Source organism: Melanerpes formicivorus, unplaced genomic scaffold (assembly GCF_026170545.1).
Source record: "Melanerpes formicivorus ecotype bairdi unplaced genomic scaffold, bMelFor1.0.p_v2 SCAF_40, whole genome shotgun sequence".
NCBI lineage: Eukaryota > Metazoa > Chordata > Aves > Piciformes > Picidae > Melanerpes > Melanerpes formicivorus.
The window spans coordinates 5,806,595-5,828,524 of record NW_027142392.1 but is presented as its reverse complement, the minus strand read 5'-3'; the positions used below and the strand labels follow the sequence as shown (position 1 = coordinate 5,828,524).

Below are 21,930 nucleotides of genomic sequence, written 5' to 3'. Positions count from 1 at the left end.
ACCCTGTATATGAACTGAAGTTCCACTTCAGGGTATACTGAAGTATGCCCTATACTTTGTGATAGTGTAGTTCCTTAGGTAGTCTTGCTCACTCTTCCATGGCTTGGGTCTTAGCTCAATTATTTATTCCATTTTCTGGAAGTACATTTTCAAGCCTTTTGACTGCTCTCCCAAAAGAAATTATCCCTAAGCACAAAGACCTCCATTGAAAACGTTGGAAAGTACGTTTGAACAGAACAATGCACATCTCTAGAAACAGTAAGAGATGTAACGTGCCATTTGATGTCCCTTTTAACATTTAACATATTTCTTAGGCTACTAGAGAGCAAATTGAAAGCTACAGTAAAAAGCTGTGGATACATCTTTGGACTATTAAAGGGAGAGGCAAGATACAGAAAGCTCCAAACCAGCGACAGCCTACACGAATACTGTTTTCTTCAGTGAGGTGGGGAACATTTTTTAGTCCTAAGAGAAAAAAAACAGGAGGCTAAAGGAAAAAATATTAGGAAATTTAAATCTCTTGCTAAACTATGATTGTTTTGCTTGATTAAGGCAGAATCTTGCTGACCTTGAAATGAGCTCTACAGACTCTCAAATCACAAGCTTCAGGCTTACTCCTTGCAAAGGTGTGTCTGCAGTATTGAGGCAGTACCACTTATTATGAAAATGAAGGAGGAATGAAAGTGTTGGTAATTTGCCATTTATGGGGGCAGACCCCAGTTCTAAAACTAAGGAATGTGCTTCTTTGGGTTTTATATTGAAACTGCTGATTTATAAACAATTGCAAATATTCAAACTAGCAAGCTATGGACTGAGGTCAACTGAGGAACATGGTACTGTGGGAAAACGAGTAGTGTGACTCAGAGGTCAGTAAGAATGGTTGACCTGTTTGCCATTCATCCTCCAGTGAAAACTAATTTTCCTCAGCAATTTGGGAATTCAAGGGTTGCAAGCTCTTCTTTTTTTTTTAACAAAAAAAAAGGTCTTCTCAGAACTGAAATGTAAATTTTCAGTAGATAGTGAGGTGTAGGAATTCAGTCTTTCTGCTAGATTAGTAAGTTTTCAACAGACCTTTACACGCTCGTTCCAGATACCTGGAGCATAAATACCCAGGTACATTAGCTTATAGTGACTAAATGCATAATAAATCAGCATAATAAATCAGCAACTAAGAAAGTTTTACCACATTCTTATGACTTCTGCTACTATTCTGAGAATATGTCATCATCAAAGATCAACTTTTTTATAACACTTGTCCTCAAGCAAACTCTATCTGAAGTGTTACAGGGGTTCAAACTGGCTGTCACAGCTATTTGGTCTTCCCCTCTACCAAACGCTGCCTTGTAGCATACACTGCAAAAAAAACCATAGGCACTTGTAGTTAATTTATAAGTAACCTGCTGGCAAAGCCAGGTTTGCCCTGGTACACTGAACCAGGGCAGCCACAGTGCTGGTACAATCCCTGTCCTGGTGCTGCTGCCCTGAAGGCAGTAGTACTCCTCAGAGTAGTAGCAGTGCAGCTAGATCTGTAATGCTTTAATGCTGTAATGCTTTAAATCACAGGGTCAGTTTCACTAGAGGACTCCTGCCTGAGCCCTCTCATCAAGATCAGCTAATCTCAAACACCAAGTCAGGATGAATTACTAACAGCATGGTGCAAAAGGCAGCAAGATCTACCGTCAACATTTACTCTCAATGCATTTTCTAATCTCCCTCATACTTCTCAACTTCCCCAGCTTGTTGCTATTTAGCAACCTATGCAGCTTCTCATCTGTGCCAAAAGTATGAAGCTACTGAATTCAAAGTTTATAATTCCCAGTTTTCCCTTAACTCAGGAAAGGTACCAGACTTTTTTTTATATCCAATCAGAGTAGTGCTGAGATCTTCCAAATCATATTTCTGTTGGCAGAGGCAAGAAACGCATGAATAAACTCACAATAATGTGTAAGCTGGCTTGTGAAACTGGCTTCAAGAGTTTTACTTCTCTTTGCTGCACAAGCATGTGGTTCAACCAAGAAGACTTCAACCATCAGCCTGACACAGCTCTACTACTGTGGGGTCTGTGAACTACAGACCGGGAAGCAAGCAAGCAGGTGGCTTTCAGTAGGCTTCTTTCCAAGTGCCCTGCTGACACACTATGAACTTCTGCCCTTTGGACAACATCAGCCCAACGAAGGGGTGGGGTTTAGTCCTCAGGACGTAAGGGGTACAATTAAATGAACTTACATTTTAGGTTATTACTAGATTTAGGTCGAATTCGCCCTAAAGATCCAGGCAACAAAACAATATCTTCCACATTGGTCAGGTAGTTGCTTAAAAATTCAGTTCTTTCACAAGTACTGTCTTCCATCCCTGCAGAAGGAAAAGGCAGAATTAATCCTTGAAAATGAACACATTTTCCAAAACAACACAGGAAGAGACCCCAAACTGACTATGTGGTTTCTTTTGTTGTTGTGCATTCTGTTTCTTTTGTTGTTGTGTATTCTGTTTCTTTTGTTGTTGTGTATTCTGTTTCTTTTGTTGTTGTATATTCTGTGTCTTTTGTTTGTTGGGGGTTTTTGCATTGTTAGGTTTTTGGGTGGGTTTTGTTTTGTTGGTTGGTTTGGGGGTTTTGGTTGTTTTGTGGGGTTCTTTTTTTTAGTTAGTTAGGGAGGGTTTGTGTATGATTAACCTCATTCTTGCTCTTCTCAATCATCTAATTCCAACATCAGACACTGGCAGGAGCCAAACTAGGGGTGATTTTAGCACTTGCCTACATAAGAGAAATACCAGTCTCAGCACTGTAGAAACAAGCACCATATATACCATGTGTGCACTGACACTTCTGCAAACTAAGCTCATGGAAAAAAAATCAAAGTCTGTTTCTAGTTTAGTGTACTGCTCTGGGATTTATTTATTTTTTTAAACAAAGGATTTTAAGAAGGCTCACACACAAAAGGTATTGTCTGTTGGTGGTCTGTCCTAAGGCAGCTGCAGATAAACAATTCTCTCCTGCAGCCCTTTGTGGCAGAGAGGAATGTCCTCCCAGTCACAGGCAGTTCTCAGCACCAAACTGCCTCCCCTGGAAATCCTCCCTACCCCTTACCCTTCTCTCCCCACTGCCATAAAGGACTCATGTGCCATTTTATTGCTAATGTAGCACTTCTTATAAGACTGTCATAAACAGAGTTCTAAACAGAACAGGAACTTTGGTGGCATCACTAAAAAATAATGCAGAAACAGGTTTATCTCAAACATGGTCACATTTTTCTTTAATAAAACCTTTTTCTTCTTGTCTTTGATAGTATTTATGATTTCCTCTATTGTCAATCCTCATCTGATGTCTGAAAGAGTAAGACCCACCAAATAGTTATCTGCTTTTAGGTGACTCTCCACCTGAGTCTGAACTATCTTTGCAGTTTTTCTTGATGACATTTTCCATCCAAACTGGTCACAGTCCCTTTCAGATATTCCAGTCCTTCTCCCAGCAGGATAACTGATAACTTGACTCACTAATTGACAAGAAAATGTGTCACTCTAAAGTCCTACTCCTTCCTTCACAAAGAGATCAGTGCTACTGCCTATTTTCCTTCTATAAAAACTCCCAGAAGGATTACTCTAGGCACATTATAGCCTTCTACTACGTGCAATGGAGTTGCACTTGGATGTGCTATGAACCATGTCAAGCTTTGAAAAATTCTAAGTGGGGATGTAAATACCCAGGCCACTGCTGTGAAAGAGATGTCCACCAATGACAACTAACAGGTGTTCTGAGTGGCCAGTCTACACCAGCTGGGCTGGTTTTTGGGATTTAAGCTGACAGAAAAAAATCAGCACAAAAATCTCTTGAATGGCATTTTCATTTAAGACACCTATTATATGCACATCTACATTGCTCAAGCACTTATATATTGATAAAGAATACTGTTTACTTTACCATGATCGCCAACAAAGATGACATTGACACATCGATGTAATTTCAACTGTTTCAGTCCATCCATTAGTTGTCCTACTGTTTTGTCAATCTCTCTCAGGGGATTCACCATCATCTGTATAGATATGCAGAAAGGAAAGAAGTGAATTCTGTCACTGAAGTGTTCTCACTTCTTTTACCAGTGGAGGTCCTTTGGCACAACTGTGATAGGATAACCATCTAGGTCAAGAGGCAAAGCCTTGGCTGAGCTGTTACACCTACAATCATTGTACCATTTCCTTTTCTCTATCCACATTACTATTTCATCATGAGAAAGCCCTGCTGAGGTGTTGACACAAGACAGCAGAAGATCTTTATGGTTGATGCTAAGCATCCCATGGACACATGTACATTTGGCAAAACAAAGTATGTATGTTAGAAAAACGCATGTGACACTGGGGTTCAGTTTGCTTCTTATAGATAAACAGCAGTGCTTTTAAAAGGCTATTTTATGTGGGTGGTTCAGGCAAAACATTAACACAAAATTAAGCTTTGGGTTTAGGATTCATATGCCAAATCACTTAATGAAATTGACTTCAAAGGACATCTGATGCTAGGATGACAACACGCAAGTCATTTGAGTAGCACATGGGGCTCAGAGGAAGCATTCTTCACCTTCAAAGCCAAGAGTTTCCAACATCTCAAATGGCAGTTTTGGCAAAACTGTCGACAGGCCCCAGAAGACATGGATACAGTACTGTGATTTCTTCATGCAAGTTTCCTTCTCAGTGAGCAACAAAACAGAAAACACTAAGATACCTTCACAGGACTCTGTTTTCAGCTACAAGAAAATGCAACATTTTTTACCAGATGGCAGAGAGAAGGGAAACAGTTTAAAGCAAGCTTTTAGGCAGAGGACACAGATTTTGTTTTGCTTTGAGAAGAAAACATTCCTTGTCGCTATATGCCAACCTCCTCGTCACACGGCTGTTTGATTTGGCTGGTCCAAGTATCCACAACAAAACATGCTCCCAGTGACAAACAAAATGCTAACAAATTTTGGAGGAGATAAAACTAGGTTTGGGCAGAATTTTCTAAGGAAAAAAAACACACCCAACTTCATGTTAGTGTGACCCAGAAAGAGAGGGTTCAGAAATTCTCCCTCTGCCTGACCCACTAAAGAATGGATGTTGAAAGAGCCTGATAGGTTGTAAGATGAGGTAGGAAATGTCATCCCCCATGTGGCACTATAAATACACAGAGAAGCAGCTCGTGAGAGATGGAATCATGGTGGAGAATAGGAAGAACAGTTTCTGCAGCGTATGGAAGTGGCTCAGGTGAGCAGTGAAAATTTGAAGTATTTTAATTCAGGAAAGCATAAGCAGACATTTTAATTAAATCTTTGAAACCTTTGGAATTTAGGGGGGGGGGGATGGTTTCAGCATTCCTCTGCTCTCAAAGAATTTCTTTGACAAATGGGAATTCCATTTTTACGAAACTCTCTATGTATGAAATCCATCACATAAGGAAGTACAACTTTTGCTCTGAATCCAAAGCTTATTCAAGGAAGCTGGAAATCCAGATGGATTCCCCATTAGTGTTTACTTCTGTCAGCAGACTTAACACTTCTTATAAAATAAAATAAAAAGAAAAAAGAAAAAAAAAGACAAAAAGTCCAGAGTATTCCCAGAGATATCAAGGATTCCTGAGTGATGGCAATTAGGTTTAGCTACCCTCTTCATCAATTCACTCAGTAAACTTGCAGAGACATGTAAGAACCTGCAAGGAGGTCAATATAAATGAAAAATCCTGCGTTTAGAAGTGTACAAATCCCACACAGAAAACCAACACACACAAAAAACATAAATCCCTTCAGCTTTGCAGTTTTCACTACTTGACTGTGCTCAAAGCAGCTCTTAGAAAGGCCCTCATGACTATTTCTTCATCTCATTTTGTCCTGTCTCTCTTCAGGTTTAAAATTCAGCTGTCTCTTATTATTCTACATAATGCTCAAGCTCTTGCAGTCTAAGGCTGGCTGTAGGTGGAATATTCAAGTGAGCGTTTTTTTGTGTGGACATGCTGCTCTTACAGTTCGTGTTCTTTCCCAAATGCAACTTCCAAAGACTTATTGGTAAAAACCTTAACACTCCTGCGTATACTTTTCTTGACCTAATGTTGGTATCAAGACTTTGAAGGCTGAATGGAAACATTTTGTATTTCAGGGTATATGGATCTCTAAGACAGTGTAACAATAAAGAGTTGGTACTATGGTGTGTGGACCTGGAACTCATGGACGTGGTTTGGTTTTGACCCGTCAGTGCTGGGTCAAAGGTCGGACTGGATGATCTTGAAGGTCTTTTCCAAATATATTCTGGGATTCTGTATCACATCCCATGATCTCAGACACAGAGACCACAACTGGATTATCTCTTCAGTTTCCTTTAGAATGAGTTTGATTAGAAGGAAGAAAGAATTTCACTTTATCCTTTTAAGACAAAAATGGTAGTATCCAGCCTGTACTATATTCCACTGCTCTCAACACCAAAAGATTAACTTGTAGATATGATGGGAACTAAAAACAGTAGGATTTTGTGTGTGTGAAATAAAACTGATAAATTTTCACAGCTGACTTATCAGGAAGAGTTCTTTAGGAGTAAGAGTGAGGTACTTTTTCACCACAGAAAGAAAGGAAAAGGAGAAAAAAAACCGAGTCACATATGGTCACATCAGTCAGAATGTTATAAACTATCTACTATAGGCCAGAAGGGTATAATTTAGATTGACAAATGAGTAATAGCAATGCCATCCACAGTAGTTATCAGTTCTCCTCTCTGGCAAATCTATGCTAAAAATTCCCTGGAAAATTCCTCTTTTCTTATACCTGATCATTTGAGTGTCTCTGTCTACCACAACTTTACACTTAAATAATTGGTCTCAAAAGAGCCATTTGAACTTGAATCACACAAGTCCAAAACCACCCCCAGGAAAAAAGCTATTGAGACAAGTTATGTAGAGTCCCTTTTTGGATAGAGTGAAGTGCCAAGGCTTTTGTTCAAAGCTTATAGGAGAAACATTTCAGTTGATTATTTGAAGAGTTATTGAGTTAAATGTTTGGAATGAAAATAATACTGAAGTGGTCGATAACCTTTCCCAGTGTGTGTGCTAGTGCCAGCAGGAAAAGGCAGCACACTAAGGAAGACCACTTTCCTCTATTTGTCCCTTTTCCTAAGAAAGCAATTCACATTTGTCCTTATCCTTGTGAAAACAGACTTATGCATCATTCCTAGTGCAAATAAAATATTCAGAAATCAGGTAAAAAAGAATCCCCTCCCTTCCAATGTCAGAAATTGGCTAAAAAAACACAGTTTTCATTTATTTTCTTTTTTAAGAAGCTATTTTCCTTTCAGATTTTATCAGCCACATTTTCAGGACTTTTACAAAACCATCGACGTAGAATTGCAAACAATCACCTGGCTGGGGTGTAAAAGAAGCTACAGCATATTGCAGAACTTGTAATAGCTCAGACAAGCCAGCACCACCAGGGATTTACCTGACATTGCTTTTAGCTGATGGCCGGATTTAAAAATATAAAGAGATTCATTATAAAGATGACCTTCCCTAACACAAGCAGAGTCTGAAACAAGAAAAACATAGCTCCCAAAAGACTTGGTCTGGTTTGGCTGCTTTCCTTTGGGTCCTTCAGTACATTTACAGAAGTTTTGTCTGCAAAATCCCAACCTGAAGCATGGAGCAAACTCCCAAGTTGAGAAAAGTAAAGCTGGAGCAGCGCCTACAAGGCGGCACTGCCATCATAACATTTTGGAACATATGTAAACTTACTTTCTTCCGACGAGCCTCCGCAGAATATTGATCCACTCTATGTACTTTTCCTCTTCTTTTCATTGGAGCTGCAACTGGTCTTTCCTGTCTCCTCTTAGGAGGAAGCTTTCTCTTAGGTGTCTTAGGCGTGGTAAGAGAGGAGCCATAACTACTCTCCTGTACTGGCAGGGAGAGATGTCTGGACTCAGAAAAAAAGCCTGTCTCAACTCACATAAGATAGTAATGCTACTTGTGCCAGATAATCCTGAAGCATAAAGCTGTGGCCTTTTCAAAAATTTAAGCTTTTGGACAATTTAGAATTTGGCTACTTTAAGGATGAATCCACCAAATTGTACTGAAAGCAGAACAGCAGCTATGAGAGCAAACAGTATAAAAGCAAATTAAATTGGTGCTTCAGAAACTATCCTGGGCTTCTGGTTTTCAAAATATATAATTATATGGGGAGGTTTGTTGATCAAATAGTAATCCATTAATATTATCAAAATGTAAGTAACCTTAATTTCAATTTAAGTACCCTTAATTGCATACAATTTAATGAGTATCTGGGGTAGATTGATGGTAGAATCACAACTTTTCACTCAGTTGACAGTTTGAGTACTAGAGCCTGCTCAGTCCAAATGGCTTTCTTGCAAGGTTTCCCACACCTAATGCTTGGCAGAATCAGTGACACCAGGTACCCATCATCAGTAGCATTAGCAGGTGCTACCATGGTGTGCCAGGCCATACACCCCACTGAAATCATCAGCAGGGGACTGCAGGTCTGCAGGGCAAAACTATGAAAGTGTGACTCAGCACGGAGCTTCTACTCTTCACATCTCACATCAGCTATGCAGGGCTAGCCTGCTACCTGCCTTACTGCCAGCTTTATGGGCAATTTGAGAATTTGCTGTCCTAGCACTTTCACTGCAGCATCTTATTGAGTAATGTTATTGTTCATAAATGCACAAATATGCAGGGTAGAAGGGGGGGTGGGGAATGTGTGATATAACTGGAAAAAAACTACTATTCCATTAATCAGCTTGCTCATAATTTTAAGCTGTACCACCCTCACTGACTCTAACACAAGTCATAGGCTCTTGGCGCCGCTCAGGATTGCATGTGAAGTGCTGAGAGATGATGCCTACTGGGCAGCACATGATATGTTGTGTATAAGGGAACATGCTGAATGGGCTTGAGGAGAGTTGGAGATTTATGGTGTTATTTAACCTCTATGTACTCAGGCAGCTTCTCACAGCTGGTTCAGTTACAGAGCTATGTAAACAGGGAAGGGAAGGAAGGGGATGTTACCATCTGCCATGCTGTTTCATTGCTTCCAAGGCAAGCAGCTGGAAAGGAGATTCTAGTCCAGTCTCATTCGTCTCTCTCCAGAAAGGCATTTTAATAAAGCAGCACCAAAGTTTTCTGTTTTTAAAATGCTTCAAGCTTTGTGCAGTCCTGATGAGAGGAGCAGCAGGAAAAGGAAGGATTCTCATTTTACTGTCTCTGAATCAGCTCAGACAAAGCTCTACAATGCCAGAAACACACGAGCGCAGGAGACCCAAGGTCTGAATACTGAAAATGGCCGTCTCAAGACAGCATGTTAGAGGAGCAGCAGGAATGGCTTAGCAGTGCCAGGTTTCGATGTGTTTTACAGCTCTTATTGTAGTACATTTCTAGAATTTGTTTATGGTTTTGGTGTTTTTTTTTTAAAGTTAGCTAGGAGATAAAAAAGAAAAAACAAAAATGAAAGCCAAGTTCTTATTAACCAGCCAAATCTTAGTCTTGCTTAAGAAGAGTCAGAATAGAGTTATGGAGGAGGGAAACGAATCCCTCCCCACTTACAGAAGGGAACTGTAACATCACAAGGGGAACTAGCCAGCCAAAGCTCTGCTTCTTGACCCAGATGGACCAACCTACCGGAGTTCAACTGCAGAAGCACAGAGCAGGGGAAAACAAAAATAAAAGATGCAGAAGTAAAATCAAGAGCAAGCATATATTTGATAAAGTCACAGAGCTACTCCTGGAAAGGTAATGGCATCACTGGAATGCTTCCTGAGGAATTCACTCATGTCTCACGTTAAAACCTGAAACCTAAAGTGAAATGAACAAACAAAACCCAAAAAGGAAACCCCAAAACCTAGATAGCAACTCGTTTACACTGAAATCCACAATGTTAGAAGACATGCAAAGTCTAGTGCTCAGTGGCCATAACCTGCATTCCATCTATTTCGACAGCACTGGCAATTCACCGATAAAGCTTAAATGCATCTAAGTCCTTTTATTTCTAGCTTTTAAGACACTCTGTTCATCAGCTGTTGTGTGTGTCGTGTGAGGCTGTAAGTGCCATCTTTTGAAATCTGGAAACTGAAAATGATCAGTAATGGATGCCATTAGACCTTTAAGAACATACATTTAAAATACATTTTGAACATTGTTTGGTATAACAAGTTCTAGTAAACATTCAGTTTTCTCTAAGAGACATCTATCAGGTTTGGACATTTTCAAGGTATAAAACTGTTCTTCAGCCTACTAAATGCAGCAAGAAAACTCCTCACATTTCAAATAGCTTCTTCACTTTTTGAAAGAAGACATAAGAAGCCCATCTTAAATACCACACAGAATTGTGAAGAGTTTGCTTTTGAACACTACTGTCTCGCTGATCTGCCTTTGCATGAAGAAAAATTAAATGGTCAGTACTACTCCAAATGTCTATCTGCTGCCAGCTGTATGCAAGAAAAGAATGATTTCATGGGTAGGTCATTCTCTCAGTACCAGGGAGTCAGTTGAAAGGGATCCCTTTGAGAATCCACTTTCTTCCTAGCTGGTTTATGGAAACTGAATAGGTCCTAAAAATTATATTGAGAACAGTGTCACAACCCCCCCAAAACCCCAATAATTCTTAGCTTTTCTCTCCTACAGCCAGGCCCATAGCAAATCTCAGCATCTGCACACTCACACAGCTGCATCCATTTATTTAAATTTCCATTCACAAAGTTCTGCCTGCTGTTTGAACTGCAAGCCAATACATCCCCATCTGCTAACTTGTCTGTTCTCAATTTGCTAAAAATCAGTGTCAGACTCTTCTTGTGTTTAACACAAATGGCATAAATCCATTTGTAAAACTTTCATAAGCTGTTGATTCAAACTTATTAAGAACCTAAGCACTGCTTTGCAATTGGAGGCAAATCTTCAGGTAACCATTCATAGGAATCCCCCTTTTTGCTTTGATAATGACTTTTCCTATAATGATACAATTACACTTCACTTTTCTCATAGTTATATTTAACCTGAAACTAGATTACCACGTTGGATGCTAAACTAGCTTGTTAAAGTCCACAGTTCAAGGAACAAATTAAATGCCATCACTTCGTATTCTCCGTTAAGTCCATGGAAAGAGCCCCACAACTCTGTTCAGAAGGAAGTGGTTGTCTACAGATAAATAGAATTAGAGTTGTCAGTCACAACCCACACAATATTGCTCTTAACAATTCCATAAGAGAAACTGTAAAGCATCTTTGAATCAGAGAGCTCTAATTCTCAACACCTTGCTTGACTGAGTCAGAGGTTTCTCTTGTTCTCCGCCAAATGGCAATATGGAGACATACCAATGCCTGTCAATTTAGCAAGAGTGTTGGCAGATTTAAACCACTGCTTATCCAGAAAAAGGATTATTTCTTCCTATCCAGTATGGTGTTGCAGTGCTGGTTTGGAATAATTCCTCTTATCCACTGCTCTGAGACTGTGGCTTAAACTGCTACAGATGCAGTGTTGCTGACAAAGAAGTTCATAACTACCTCAAACTTAGTTAAACAGCCCAAATAACTCAAACATATTAAAAATACAACAAAAATGAATACTGTTTCTCTTTGTTCTCCTCACCAGTAAAGAACAGGTATCAAATGTATCCTACACAAGAAACTACTGATGTTTACCTGGCTGCTTGAGAAGATTTGTAGTTCCTACAAAAGGGAGGTATCTGAGACACCGTCAGGTTTTGAAGATCTGCATACATTTGTTTACTCTTTAAAAGCCATGCATGAAAGTCTCGTGATGGCAGGCATACATTTGCACTGAAACTAGAAGACCTTTGCCAGATGTCAGAGATCATCAGGGGTACTAGATCTCAGCTGCCCGAAGTAGTAGGATATTCGGGTGCAGAATTATCTTTACCTCCCCACAAATCCCAGACAAGTGCATAGCCTTTTAATTTCTTGCAACCTAGACAGTGTTGGCAGAGAAGCAGTACTCCTTAGACCCAGTCAGATATCCAAAGCTCAAAGAAGGGGTTAAACCACAGTAGGCTTTTTGCACAGAATTTTTCCTTAAAATACCTCACAGTACTTCAAAACTTTTTCCAAACTCAGCAGTGGGGTCCTGTGGGAACAGTACTGGCCAAGCTTTCAGAACCCCTGCAGGGCCTATGTGAAAATGGAAACAGCAGCTTTTTACAGCTCATGACAGATTGGAATTACTTCAGCTACTGCAGGCTGTCAGCTCTAGAGAAAGCTTTTTCTTCTCTGCATTTTTTTGGGGGTATTTTATGCATTATATTTTTATTACTTTTAAGAAGGATAAACTGGCAGACAGAAGTGAAATTATGCTGTTGAACTCAAATATACTTCAGTCCTTGCCAGATAAATCTTTCCATTTGCATTATCACATCACACAGAGAAATAACCTCCTGAAAGGCACAGGCAGTTCCTTCTCTCAGAAGCGACTCTCACATGATAAATCTGTTAGACAGTAACTTTGCTTTCTCTGGCAGTGGGGAAGCATGCTGCACAAATGAGTGAAAAAAGTTACTAGAAAATATTACTCCTGAGCAGTGGCAATAATTCCAAACTGTATTTGAGACACAGAAGAAGAAGAGTGCAGAAGAAAATCTGCACTAACCTCTGAGTTGAAAGGACCGTATCTGTGGCCAGCAGCATCTGGTTGCTCAGAGTAGAAAGCATAAACATACGGCCTGAAAGAAAGAAAGAAAGAGGTCTTGTTTAGGACAGCTTGCCTTTGACAACAACAAAAAAAACCCCAGACCTGTAAGGTCAAGCCAAATCAAGTCAACCTTTCAATGAGAGTTGGCTTTATGGAAAAGGAGCTGTTTCTCAGTCATATGTTTCCATGATGTGATTAAGCAATTAGTTGTTCTACAGTTTTATTAAATCCAAGAACACATGCAGGGAGGCACATGGGGTACCATCTGAGGACACATGCTCTTTCTAAGTCTTGCAGGAGAGATCAAAACAGCAGCTCGCCTGAGCATTGCAGCCAGCAGCATGTGGGAAATACAACATACTCCTAATTAAAGTCTTAACATTTTCTCAGTCTTCAAGGTCCAGTTCTGCAACTTCCAGTGCCTGTAGGGTTGTTAAACCATATTAGACTCAGTGGGATAAGGACAATCCAAGTTAATCCACACAACTAAATATTTTTTTGAGATGAAGCAAACTCACACCATACATTTATTGAGAAGAATCAGAATGCTGATGGTGAAAAGCTGAGAATAAAAGAGAAAACACCAACAAGAAAACCTAAGCACAAACTCTGAGCAAATCCTCAAGCCAGTGAGAGTGTGCAACAAACAAGCAGATAGCAATAAGGGAATTACCTTTCATTGTCTGGAAGGGTTAGCCACTGCAGTATTGTTAATATTCTGCGCTCATGGGGGATGACACTGGAACCAAAAAATAGAAAAATATACTTTTTTTATCATAGAAGAAAAGCAGTATCAACAAAGCCTGGCTATGAACTGATTCTAACATAATTAAAATCAATCACAACAGTATTACTTGCTTTTAGTATGCTGTATCTTCTTGCTTGATTGATACTAGCTCTCATTTTACAAACAGAATCACTGTGCTGCATGTCCACACACTCCAAAAGAAAGGATTAAAAGTTTCTAACTGCAGTCAGAACTCAAAGCAGTAAATCTAACTGTTCTAAACAGGAGTAAATGAAGATCCATTCTGATAATTTTAATCCAGATGAACCTTTGTTGCACACAGTAGTGCTGCCATTGGACAGCTGGCGTGAGTAAAAACCATTGAATTGCACATGTCAGGTTTAAACTACTACCCTGGTAGCCTTGAAGATACCAGCAAAGTTCCTGCTGACTTAATAGTAACCAAGCTGAGGACTAGGCTGGTGTAAAACAAAACAGAGCCATCTGAAACACCAGGTTATCAGCACAGTGGCTTGCACAACTTTGACAGCTTTTCACTCTGCAGACCAGACTCATCCTGAGTCTCAGAAGTCAGGACTCAGAAGTCCTGAGACTTCTTCCTTGGCTACTGAGGCCAAGTTCACACCATGAAAATGACTAACCTTATAAACAGCTGTTAAAGTCCCAAATATCTCATCTCAGGAAAGCTCTACAGGTTAGTTGTTTTATAATTAGTTGTTATATAATTAGTTCAGATTCCACAGATTTCAACAGCAGAATCCTAAGGCAGGAATCAAATACAATCATCTTGGATTCACCATGCTGGACTGAATTCAGCACTCTTTAGAAATGTCTGACAGAGAAATAGAGATACCAACAGCCATTCTGAAACAAGCTAGCTTTGAATGCCTTGTAGAACAACAGGGGTCTTTAGTCTCCAACTATGTAAGGAACTTTTGGTAGTAAAACAACTATAAAAATAAGAATTCATGTTAACATTTGCAAAGAAGGCATTCTCATAAACCAGAATTATAATCTTGGCTAGTGTCCAATTTTCAGTTTTTATTAATTGTGCAATAGGGAGAGGAATAATCCATTATTTCAATTAAGAGTTTTTAATATTTCTGGTTTCCTAAGGTAGCTTGCTGAAAACTCTGCCCCAAACCAGTTTGTCCCAAATTAGATAATGCACCTTTAAGGCATATAGGTTTCATTCGTACATAAAGTCTCAGTCTCTTGCTATTGCAATTCACATAACATATCCTTGGCAACATTCCATCATATTTTATATCCCCAAGCATGCATTGGGCAGGGTGTTTATGGTAACAATGCAGTTGTAGAGCTCAGGAATCAGGAGCCACCACCATTGGAGGTGTTTAGGAGGGGGCTGGATAGGGTTGCACGGTTTAGTTGATTAAGTGGTGTTGGATGATAGGTTGGATGCAATGATCTCAAAGGTCTCTTCCAACCTGATTTATTCTATCCTATCCTACCCTACCCTACCCTACCCTATCCTATCCTATCCTAATTTCTTTGTTTTATAGAGCACTGGACTGGAGCTTTATCAGATGTCTTCTAAGCCTAAGCCTATCAACAGCATTGTACATGGTATATTTTATTATTCCCTCCATATGCTGTATGATATTTAGAGTAGCAAAGCTGGTTATCCCTTGTGCAGTCACGCACACAAAAAAAAGAGGCAAACCCCCTTAGTACTTCAGCCTTGACAGTTTGCCCAGGCTCTCTGCTCCTGCAATCCTGACACTAAAACGAAAGAGAGATCGGTGCACACAAATTCTTCAGAACTCAGAAATGATAGAAATAATTCTTTCTCAGTTAGGAAAATCTCTCAGTTAGGATAAGGGAAAATAACTTGGAACCATTAAACAAAAGAAGAAACAGCAAAGATCGTCCAGGCTGTCTTTTTGGAAAGGGAAGTTGGATGTGTCACTGACAGGTCAGCCTGGATTGTAAAATGGATGAGTCAGTCAGACTGTTGAGACAATTAGGCTGTTCATGTCAGATAACACAAGAGGACAAGAAGAGCCTTCCACAGACTCTTGGAGGACTAGGAAAATTGCTAGCAATACTAAGGAGGCAAAACAACACGCTGTGACATGAAAGAAAGCAATTTTTTGCATAGTCACACATCTCCAACAACTGCTAAAATGTTGCATGAGTATAAAACTTAGAGCAGCAAACTCCAGCATCAGCTCAACTTATCAGAAACAGTGCACATAAGAAACAAGGGAGAGTTACAGGTGCGGTCTCCAGGCTACCAAACGCTTAGAGTAAGGAAAACAACTTAATCACTTGGAACAAATCAATTCTGAATTATTATCACAAATCTCAAAAAAAAACCAACCCACAAACCCAAACCCAGGACACTTACACAGACCAGAAGAACGTGCCAGCTTTCACTCCTTGCTTGGCTGCAGTAATCCAAATCTAATGAGGAAAAAGTAAGAGGATTATAAGGTGCTCAGATCTTTAATGACCCTCTCTAGTCAAAAGAAAATGTTTTCAAGACACATTCTTCCACTCTGAGCCCAGAAGTGAAAGTTGCAACTTTCAGCTTACATCCCCCAATTCGAACATGTGGAGTGACAAACCTAAATGAATTCTGCAGAATCGGACCGGTCACTCTGCTGCAGACTTTCACCCCTCCTAAATCTCTTTTAAAGTATTAAAATTCCTGGCTCAGGAATTTCTCCAGTATTCCATTTATTTTCCAAAAACCAGCCACTACTGGCCTGAGCCTTTTATTGTTCAACTTTCGGAGGATAATCAGGTGTGAAAGAACATGGCGGAACACTAATCAGTGTCTGCATAAATGCCTTTCTTTTGCCATATTCTACCACTAGCAGCCTTCAACACAAGATGTGTTAGAACAGAGTACTCAAAAAAAAGGGCACAGATGAGTGAGCAGGGATACAACGAGAGCAGGGAGGGACACCTTCCTCTACAAGAACTTTTTGAGATCACCTGAAGTGGTGATTGATGGAAATGGTGGAAGCAATCTCTAAGAATGTTTCAATTTTTTTCCCCCCAGTCCTTCAAACCTCTTTTCTGCCTCTGAATCAGTTTGCAGCACAAAGTTCCACAACGTAGACACACACTGCCCGAGTGCATTTTTATATTTGTTTGGTTTATACCTGCTAGCTTCACTGGGGCTAGGGTATTCTTCTCATGCTTTGAAAACAGGTTATCAGAGCTTCCTTTCCCAGTTTCTCTACAAATATCCATGACATTCCCCTCTAGTTCTGTTTGAGCAAGAGTAGCCTTGGCTGGTTTGATCTTCCTCTAATGAAAACCATACCACACCCATGGTTATCCTCATTACCCTTTTTTCTCTCTTTCCCTTCACTCACTCTCCTTTTTATATATATATATACACATATGTGTGTGTGTGTGTGTGTATATATATATATATTTATATAGACCTACAACTCAGGGGAATGAAAATAACCAAATATCAGAAAGGGCCACAATCAAGGAAACCAAACAATATGAGTTTGTAGCCCTATAGAACTAAATTTCTCTTGCAAGGAACTATCCAAATTATCTCAAAACCAATTTCAAAAGTGGCAATGGCTTAAAGGACAGCCTTATGTATACAACTAGATTATTTGTCCCATTATTTACACATACTGGAATTTATAAGAGCAGTTAAGCCAAAATGTAGTTCCCTTACCTAATAACTGCAAAATCTTTGGTTTACTTTAAATCAGCTTTTTGACAATACACTCAAGGGCCCTCTACCCTCCAACAGACATTTATAAACTGTCGCCTGGGCAGGCATTATTCAAATGTTATGCCTGAATTATTCACCTATCAGTCTTACTTGAAATAAATTTAGCAGAGTCTGATGAAAGATCATTTGCTGCACACCAAGGCAGCAGTTAAATTTAGGTACTGTTATATTATTTATGAGAAAACTATCCATGTTTGCCTTTCTCTCATCTTCTGCTCTTCCAAAGCTTACTGAACTCCTTCCAGTCAAACTAGAATCACAGCTATGAGAGATCAGTTGTTTACATCATATTCTAACTTCTTGGTAATGCATCCTCTTTTTCAGGGAAGAATATATCCATGGTAACTCTGTAGAAATTGTGGTTTACTGAATAAATACAAGAGTAAGGAGCAGAACATCCACATACATGCATTCCATCCTACTCTGCTTTCAGGAGCTTCTCCTTGAGAGTCTTATTTCAGAGCTGGTTTATACTAATCTGTGCTTAACCTGCTACCAAACAGGGAGTCCTCCAAGCAACCCCTCCAGCCTCTGCTGACCCAGTCTCACACTAGCACTGGGGGTTGCACGATGACAATGAGAAGATGATGAGGCAGCAAAGTAACTCATCCAAAAAAAGAAAAGAAAAAGAAAAGTCCTTGAATTTGTGTTGGAATTTGGCTTTGAATTGTTGAATAACAGAGATACTGTTTTCAAGTGCTCATAGAATATCAGCTCTGAAAGGACAGGACAGAAGCACGCAGGTAAACAGGATTGGTGAGGAAGTGTGCCTACAGTCAATCCACTAATCAGGTCACCGAGCCCATACATAGCAGAGGTATGACTGCGATGCAAGGATGCATCCACAAGCTCATTTGTGTCATCTAATTCAGCACAGGGTATAGAACTCCTGCCTGGACCCTGCATCTAACTAAAGAAAGAGCTACTCCATGTTCTTTAGTGGTTCATGGGCTTCCCAGGTGAGAAAGGGCCCACATTTACAGCAATTACATTTTTCTTTGTGGATTTATACCTGGAGTGGAACTCTGTCATGGCAAAGAAATGAGGTCAAATACAAATTCAGCATGAGGAGTGTCAGCTCCACTGCTGTCATGCTCTTTGGTCTTGCTGTACTTGGAAAACCATTGTTCCTACAGAGCTACTGTAGATTTATTTTTCTTTGAACGTGTTTGTGTTCCAGCAAAGTTTAAATATTCTGCAGATATCATTGGGAAGGTACCAACAAACTAAGTCCAGGGAATTCAGTATTTGCATTTTACCATCTGTTAACTCCAGTTTGACTTTCTGACGCTTTGGCTTACACAGGTCCAAGCAGTCCAGTCTGCCTGGTTGACTAAATCAGACCAGTCAAGTTCCACCCTCAGCAACTGAAGCTGTCCTCTGCTGCTCCTGAGTGTTAGCACTGCTGAAATCACCCATGACCTATTTTAGGTAATGATTTTAAACATGTGCCAAAAGACAGTCTCTCTCTGGCCAAGCAAGTAAAACAGTAGTCATCCTGACAGATTAATAAGTAAGCCTTACATACATTGCCAAAGTACCCAGCATGCCTGCAAGAAGGTGGTAGCTACTTTTTAATCCTGTCAAGCACAGAGTGAGCTTCATGAATGCTATGTAAAGACAGTGTGAACACCTTTCTGAACCAGGAGTAATGGAAGTAAATGGACTTTGCTTCTAGTTGCATATTCCTAAGTGACCAGTCTTGCAGACTAACAGGGGTAGGCTGTGAGTTGGTGCAGGCTAGAAAAAAAAACTTAGCTGATGCCCTCTCAACCTTGTCCATACAAAGCAACTGGTAGTAGAAGGGAGTAAGGCTTATTGTTCCCTTTCCTCTGCAGGTTAAGAGTCACAGTCTTAAAATTAATTCTAGATGTTCCAGTACTCAGCCTGTTAATGCAATGCATTATATATGCTCCATGGCTGATCACATCTATTCAGGTCACTTATCATAAAGCTTGCTGTTAGGCATTGCAAGGTCAGTACCATTTGTGAGCTTATGCAATTTATTTGTCATATGTAAATAGCTTTTAACTGTTAGTATGTTAGAATTTTGTAGTCAGTAGTTTAACTATGTCAGATGTGCACCCCTGGTTTGCATATAGGACAAGCCTTTATTGTATTGCAACCATCAGTTGAACTGATTTGCTTATGCAGAGAGGAGGGGAATAACTCTTTAAAGATAAAAATCAAAGATTAACCACTGTCTTCATACAATGCCAATTAAAGAGCATCTAACTTTTCCAATGCAAAAAAGACCTGTTCAATCATGGATCCAAAGATTCGGTCCTGGTACACTGGCAAATGTCTCCAGAAATAACACAGATGGGTTTCCAGAAGTATATGAAACATACTCTGAAAGTTGAATCACTGTCACTTTTATATCCTATGTGTTCAATGATTACTATTCTTCTCCTTTATGGATGAAAATAGACAGGCTAAGAGGTTAGGAGGCAATGCCATATGGAACATAAAAGCCCTAAGTTCTTGTGCTAGAGACATTTGCACACAGATACTACATACAGAGTTAATCAATTTGGCTGCTGAACTCTCTTTGAAAATCCACACAGACAGTGAGGCAACTCCCTACTTTTAAACTTCCATTAATAAGTATGACCCCATAACTCTGAAAAGGCTACTTTGTACTTGTTGCACTAAGGAAGAACCAGCAGCAGCACATCTCAGATCAGGGCTAACAGGCGGCACAGCTCTGAAGTTGGATCCTGCCAAATTGCGCAAAGATGCTCCCACTCGCCAACCAGGGAAAGAGATTCGTGTCAAAAGCAGAGGAAGCATGTATACCCACTGCAGCCAACACTGGTAATGGAGGAATGGGAAACCACTTCTATGCAGAGGCAAAGGTGGGAAAGGGGAAATCAGCATTTCTCAGGTAAAGAAATATGTACAAGACTGGTGCAAGAATGCAGAATTCTCCTCTCTGGAGATATTCAAAACTTGCCTGGATGTGTTCCTGTGTAATCTGACATAGGTGATCCTACTCTGGCAGGGTGGTTGGAGTGGATGATTGTTTGAAGTCCCTTCCAGCCCCTGAAATTCTGTGAATTAATACCAGGGTGGTGGGAAAGATTGCATTCCTGCAGCATTTGCAATTTGTCCTGCCAACAAGGTAAAAAGTGGAGTAGTCCCTTCCACACTCCTTACCCTCCAACAAGACACAAATTACATAGTTGGGGCTATTCAGTCTGGAGAGAAGAAGGCTCTGAGGAAAATTTATCGTGGCCTTCCAGTATCTGAAGGGGGCTACAAGAAAGCTGGGGAGGGACTTTTTAGGGTGTCAGGTAGTGATAGAACTAGGGGGGAATGGAACAAAACTAGAAATAGGTAGATTGTATGTTGGGAAGAAGTTCTTCACCCTGAGGGTGGTGAGACACTGGAACAGGTTGCCCAGGGAGGTGGTGGAAACCTCACACCTGGAAGCTTTTAAGGCCAGGCTGTATGTGGCTCTGAGCAACCCGATCTAGTGTGAGGTGTCCCTGCCCATGGCACAAGGGTTGGAACTGGATGATCGTTGGTGTCCCTTCCGACCCTGACAATTCTGTGATATCACAGCCTTGACAACCAAACATTGCCTTCTTACCCAAACAGAAAATTTTGGTACACAGAGTCTATTAACTAATGAGACACACTCAAAGAACCTTGTTGCTTTTTCATAGCTCCAGAGAGAGACCAAAGGAAATACTTATAAAAAGTTACAGACATGCCTTCTTCTGCTTCCTCTATCAATCTATAAAGTGATTGCAAAATGCATTCATGACAAAAAGGCAGATGACAGCTTCCTGCAGAGCCTGGGCTCCTACAGACTTACCTATCCTGCCAATGTCAGACTGAGAAGGCAAGCAAATGAAAATAAGTGCTTTCTGTAATCACTAGGTAGTCAAAATCAACAAGATTCCAATAAACAGAGAAAAAAAACCCCAACAATTTATCCCAAAGATCCATAGAGAACATGGAATTTAGATGATAGCAGGAATATCCAGTAAAGATGTGTAGTGATGAGGGGTAGTGTCTACAGGCAGTTTGCAAACTGTTAAGACAGCTTCATGACATGCTGTGACTTATCCAGGAATGTCATGACCCTTTTAAAGGATTATCTCAGCATCTCAAACTGGGTCCTTATTGAGTGCTGCATTTTCTTTACAAGGCTAATAGTGAAAAGGAAGCTTCATGCAAGGTGCCCTTAAAAAAATATTAATTTAAAAAGTAATTTATTTCTGAGAAGGGAAGCATCCTTGCATCCAAGCTGGGTTAAGTTTCTGAAGGAGCCTACCTGTCCCTATTAACCACAGGCTGGCAGTTTTACATCTGTGGTATTCTGACCTTGGGGAAGCCAATGGATTATTTCTAAGCATCATGAAAGATCACTAAAAAAAAAGCAACATATTGTCTATAGTGTAAGCTTAAACTCACTACAGCAAATCAAGATATGGAAAACTACTGCTTAAGTAAAAGGCAGCTGGCCTTTGCTTAAAGTGCTTAAAATTACTCGAGATGAAAACAAAGTCTCAGTATCATGAAAAATAGTTTCTCCCTTGAGAGCACGGGTGCTGATGCTCACCATTTCTGAGATGCTGTAGCAGTACAAGGAGTGGTTTTGCAGCTGTTTCCTCTCAAACACTTTTGTTTTGAATACAAGGTGGTTTTAAGGCTATGTAATAAATCAATGTTGTGTGCTAAATCGGAGACTGGATTTCAGGAAGTCCCACAAGCAGCTCAAAAGGCTGTCAACGACCCTCTCCCTCTTTCTTCATTTCCTATTGCTATTATAATTAATAACTCATAATTCCT

General features: G+C 40.0%; 1 protein-coding gene across 4 annotated transcripts in view; it reads right to left on the bottom strand.

Annotated features, from left to right (window-relative positions):
- The window catches only part of ENPP2 (ectonucleotide pyrophosphatase/phosphodiesterase 2), a 70,536-nt gene that overhangs the window by 19,555 nt on the left and 29,051 nt on the right, over positions 1–21,930 (bottom strand). For all 4 annotated transcript variants that reach the window (XM_068158649.1, XM_068158645.1, XM_068158646.1 and 1 more), the window contains exons 9-13: positions 15,766–15,821; positions 13,320–13,385; positions 12,605–12,677; positions 3,917–4,028; positions 2,227–2,352 (exon numbers count right to left, since the gene is read on the bottom strand). In XM_068158649.1, coding sequence (XP_068014750.1) covers positions 2,227–2,352; positions 3,917–4,028; positions 12,605–12,677; positions 13,320–13,385; positions 15,766–15,821 — 433 coding nt within the window. The remainder of the gene's footprint in view (positions 1–2,226; positions 2,353–3,916; positions 4,029–12,604; positions 12,678–13,319; positions 13,386–15,765; positions 15,822–21,930) is intronic.